This window comes from Semicossyphus pulcher, unplaced genomic scaffold (assembly GCF_022749685.1).
Source record: "Semicossyphus pulcher isolate SPU_LCO1_2020_fin unplaced genomic scaffold, fSemPul1.0.p SCAF_2, whole genome shotgun sequence".
Lineage (NCBI taxonomy): Eukaryota > Metazoa > Chordata > Actinopteri > Labriformes > Labridae > Semicossyphus > Semicossyphus pulcher.
In genome coordinates this window covers 3,657,501-3,662,918 of record NW_027211693.1, presented here as the reverse complement: position 1 = coordinate 3,662,918, position 5,418 = coordinate 3,657,501, and the positions used below count along the sequence as shown (strand labels likewise).

Genomic DNA, 5,418 nt, shown 5'->3' with positions numbered 1-5,418 from the left:
GGTATATTTACTTTACTTGAATATCAACATTTAAATAACACATTTTATTTCTATTCCATTACATATCTCAGGGAAATATTTTGCTATTTTTTTTATATCTGCTATTATTTGGTTGTTTTGGAATATTTGGAATACGTTTTTTTCCATGTTACCTGTATGTGTCAACACCTATGCAGTTTTTTGTCCTGAAAATACAATAGAAGGAAGATAATGTTAAACATTTAAAATTACGGTATTTAAAAGATAACAGAATTTTTTCCCTCCGAGTGAGACGTCTTTGTATTTTAGCTCCTCTCTGGCTCACTATACGTCACAGGGAATTTCCAGAGGGGAAGGAAATCAAACTTTATGAACAACTGAGAGAAACTCTGGTTCACATGTAGGAATTAAACATCAGATTATTCTGTCGGATTACATTTATTTTCTCTTTATTAACAGTACTGACGCGTTCTTATTGCGTCATGACGCACTAATTGAGCCTGGTTGTTGTAAATGGATCCGCTGGTTCAGCATGGGCATGAAGAGATAATGTGTAGAAGTGAACTGAAGTGAAGTGGACTGAGGACTGTCACTCATAGTTCATGTTGAGAACCCAAATATTGATCCGACCTAGATAACCAGGTAAGAACACGTTAACCCGCTCCAGTTAATAGCTAACTAATTAAACTAGATAGTTGTGAATTTGTATTCATTATCACAACGTTATCGTGACCCGTTACAGCAGTTGGCAGCTTGCTTTGTTGTGCTACCCACTTCCTTATTAGCCAGGTAACTTTGAGAACCTTAAACCAAACTCTATCTTAAAAATGTGAATTTACCTGCTCTTTCTTTTCAGAAAACACATAAATGTCTTGCATCAGTACAAAAGTTGTGTTTTGTATTCTGACCAGCATTGGTAAATTCGGCTAACATATGTCAAACATTATGTCCTTTTACTGTACTTTTACTTCTGAATTTCCTACCGCTACCCCAGCTGTCATGGTAGCAGAAGACAGTGTGCGTTAACGGACAATCCATGGAAAAAGGTTAAATGTTTCCCTTAATTGAACTTGTATGCGGTTTTAATATTTGCCGAATTCAGGACTTGGTTGTTCTGAGTCTCGTATTTGTTAATATATGTTCTGTAATTAAAGGTTCTTAGGTGAATAGGTACGAATCGTTAAACTGGCAGATATTTTAACAGAGATTTGTGTTGCGTTCTCCGCATACGGAACCAATAGTGGCTAGCTCCCTGTTAGCAAGGACAGGTAGCGGTTCGACTCCTTCAGGACATTCAGTAACATGAAGCTAACAGTCAGTCTCTGAACTAAGGTGTTTGTTATGACAGTGTTAAGCTAATAATGAGTGTCTATTCCTCAAATGGCCTTTATAACGACGCAAACACGTAAACGGCAGTGCTAGTTGTTAGCCAGAGCGCTAGCACGAGCGCGTTCATGTGCAAGCGGTTTGGGAGCGCGCGATGCCAAGGAGCAACAAGTGTCAGAGGGATTATTTATTTTCATAAATAATAAATTAAGACATTATGGGGTGCACAAATGGATTAAACCAATTATCCACTCCAGTATTTTTCAGAATGAAATATTAGGTGCAATTTTGGATGTTTCTATAACTTTACGAGGTACATTTATAGTAAATAGCGTATTTAACAGTATTAAGATCATCATCCAGACCGTAACAACGTCATCAGACTTTGTGTGCGTCACTGAATGTAGGTCTAACTGTTATATTTGACCCTTGCAGACACCATGGCTGGAGACGACCACTACCTTCACAATTCCAACCAGGTAAACTCACCTACAGCTGTTCTTCTTCTCTTTCTTCAGTACAGGAGCAAAGGAAAAGATTTAAAGGTTGAAATGTGTTGTTATAATGAGAAATTAAGGTGTAGCTCTGATCCAAGATGTTTTTTTTTTCATCCTCAGCAGCTGATTAAATTGGTTTAGTTTTTTTAAATTCAAACTCGCTGTGTGAAAGAAACACTTCCTGTGCAGCTCAGACGATCATGCTCCTGCACTCAGGCGGGTGCAAAGTCACAAAAACAGTCAACACTACGATTGAGAAGTATTTCTTATTAACCTATGTTGGATTTGAGTCGGGAAATTGGTGCTTTGATTTGAGAAAACAGTCACAGTCTTTAATCAGTTATTACAAGTTATTTAAAAGCAAAACCACTGAGTAAATCAGTATCTTTATATGGGTCTTATTCTGTCACCATGCAGTAATTTAAAACATTATGGTTGTGTTGGAGTTAGAGCAGCAATGATCAGTCCGCTCATTAATACATGAATCCGCAGTAAAAAGGATTTAAAGCTCTTGTTGCTTATGATCGTTAAACTGAATTTGTTGGGTTTTTGTTGCTCAGGCAAAACTTACAAAAAGATTAAACAAATGAATTATTGGCAGATGAGCTAATTATGGAAAACATCTTTATTTGCAGCCTCAGATGAGACTGTACACCTGCCTTTTGTTGTTTTGTTTTACCGAATAAGTTGCACAGAAGATAACTTACCCTCCAGTCATTTCCCTAATTAGTCCTTTCGTCTCAGAGTGACTGAAGTGCTGCAGGTGATCAGCGTCCTGTGTCAGGTCTAGAAAGGCGTTATCACTACTGTGCTGCAGAAATGAGCTGATTTGAACCATCATTTAACTTCAGTTTAGGTTTGACGATTGATTAAATTGTCATAAATAAAGAGACATTTCATAAGATTTGTCTACAGAATGGTAAACATGATGATAAATCCTTATTTGCTAATGTTTAAGTGATGTATGTGTATGTAAAATATACTGTCCTGACTTCATGTGTGACCTTCAGATCTTTGACCACCTAATGATGGATCCAACGTGGGAGTTTACACATTTTCAAGGGATGTCTCAGAACGCTTCCCAGCCCGCAGGTGAGCCTCACACCTTCACACCGCTGTTAAAGAACTTAATGTATTCATTCATTCATATGTTGCAGCTGTTGGTTTTCAGAGGCAGAGTGGAGATATTTTAGGTTGTCTTTGTTTTATCTTGAAATCAGTGTGTCCACTGTAACCACAACTGGTTCTGTAACTTCCTGTTTGTTTATTTATTACGTCCAGCCCTCCCTCCTCAGGTATTACAGGCCAACATACCTGTTTGGTCTTATAATTTAAGCCAATTTAAAGGCACAGTACACATTTAGTTTAGTTTAGCAATCGTGCTCAACTTTCTGCTGCAGTCCCGACGCAGGTGATGTTGGCTACAAAAGACAATTTCAATACAATAAACAGGAAGATAAAACTCTGTAGAAACAGCAGCAGCTTAAAACAAGGAGAGCAACAAAACCCACTTCAGGTAGCTCAGATCTATCACAAGATCACTGCTCCTTCAAACAGAAATGTTCTCACAGTATTTCTCTCCTTAAATCACCTCTGAATGCTGTCTGGGATCTAACAGCAGAAGTGCTTTTATCTCTGCACGATCTCAACCATCATCTCAAAAAGGGCGTAATGTGACTTTAGAAACTGTTGTGAGACTTTCTCTCTTTCTGTGGTCGAATCTTTGTGAAGTAATTAAGCATTAAACCACGCTGAACTGTGCCTGTTTGGAGGAATTAAAACAGGTCTGGACAGATTAATCACAACTCAAAGTCCACCTACTCACTTGCCTTCATCAGCAGGTGTAGTTTGGTTCGTATCATGAAACAGGAGATGCTTAAAGTTTGTCTTTGACAGTTAAAAGCACCCTGTTCTTCTGATCAGACGCTGGCTGCATCATTGTTTGGGAAAGTTTGTTGTCGTCTCGTTTGTGAAGTCCGCAGCTTCTGGTCCCGTCCCTCTGAGGATGTTCTGCTTCACACTGAATATCTTTAAGCCTTGCAGCGTTGGTCGGGCAAAATGAGACATTAGAAGGAGGCGGATATTTATTGGCAAGAGGTTTTCAAACTTTGGAAGGAAACTGAAATGGGGAGAAAGGTTGAGGTAATGATGCAGTGTGAGGTGAGAGGAGTCAGGTGCGTACAGTTAGTTTGTAGTTTTGCAGCAGTTGCAGCAGAGACACAGCTCATGGAGGAGGTTCTTTAAAACACTTAGAGACAGATGACGACAGAATAAATGTATAAACCTGCTCAGAGGAAAGAGACGCTCCTCATGTGAGAGCTAAAGTCAGAATCAGACAATGACCATAGAAAGTAGAAGATAAATCTACAGAGCTTGTTAACCGCGTCACTCCTTCTGCCAAGGATCTGAAACACAGAGTAATAAAAATAAACGTGTAAAAAACTGTGTTGTATGAACTATAAGTGTGATGGAAGAGCTGTACGGTGGTGCAGTGGTTAGCGCTGTCGCCTCACAGCTAGAAGGTTCCTGGTTCGAGTCCCGGTTCCGACGTAGTGGGCCTTTCTGTGTGGAGTCTGCGTGTTCTCCCCGTGCAGGTTCCCTCTGGGTACTCCGGCTTCCTCCCACAGTCCACAGACATGCTCGTTAGGTTCATCGGTGACTCTAACCTGCCCGTAGGTGTGAGTGTGAGCGTGAAAGGTTGTCTGTCTCTGTGGGTCAGCCCTGTGATTGACAGGTGACCTGTCCAGGTGTAACCCCGCCTCCATCCCCAATGGATGAATATAGCTGGACAAAAAGAAGCAGAGCTGCACAATCAAATAAACATTATACATTTTTAAGATATAGAATTAATTAATAATAAATAAAATAAATGTTTCAAACTGTAATCATGATAATGTTTTCTATTCATCAGTTTCTGTCAGGAAACAACGAGCAAACTGTCCACGATGTTAGTTCTGTCCGACCGACAGGCCGAACCTCCACATTAACACAAACACACTGAAATTATTCACATTTAAAGTGAAAGCAGCAAACGTCACATTTAAGCAGCTTTTCGTGAACTCCGTGTGTTTAAGGACGGCAGCAGCTGCTCGGTCTCCCAACATCACAAGCTGAACTCTCTGTTCGGAAACGAATGTGTAAAATAAAATGTAAAGTGAAAGCTGAGTTTCGTGACGTGCTGGTTTCTCTGCTCTGCTGTGGTGTCTGTGGGCGGAGTCTGTCTCTCTCACTTCCCTGTTCGAGGCCACACGCTGCACCTCTGGACAAAGATAGAACAGGAGGTTGTAGATGTGTAGGATGAGGGGAAAGTGTCTCCTCTGTACATTTACATGTGAGTCAGTTCCTCCATCAGTGACGGCAGACTGTAGAGAAGGAGGTCAGAGGTCTCCACACGTCAGTTACCTCCTTTTCTTCATGTTTCGTCTGTCCTGTGTGATATGACCTGACGGAGACACCGAGGAATCAGATAAGATCATCTTTATTGATGAAGGGAACATCTACTCGTTACAGCAGCTCACAGAACAGACTAATTAAATAAAGTTCTCAAGTAATAAAAAAGTCAGTCTTGATTTGGGAAGCGAGCGTGCAGTGAGACATGATATGATGGATGACTCTC

The 5,418-nt window shown here is 40.3% G+C and overlaps 1 protein-coding gene across 1 annotated transcript in view; it reads left to right on the top strand.

The window, feature by feature from the left end:
* The first annotated feature begins 356 nt into the window (after positions 1 to 356).
* nfkb1 (nuclear factor of kappa light polypeptide gene enhancer in B-cells 1) overlaps positions 357 to 5,418 on the top strand; it is a 22,646-nt gene continuing 17,584 nt past the window's right edge. Inside the window, exons 1-3 of the mRNA XM_069669624.1 lie at positions 357 to 621; positions 1,741 to 1,784; positions 2,813 to 2,894. Coding sequence (XP_069525725.1) covers positions 1,746 to 1,784; positions 2,813 to 2,894 — 121 coding nt within the window. The 5' untranslated portion in view covers positions 357 to 621; positions 1,741 to 1,745. The remainder of the gene's footprint in view (positions 622 to 1,740; positions 1,785 to 2,812; positions 2,895 to 5,418) is intronic.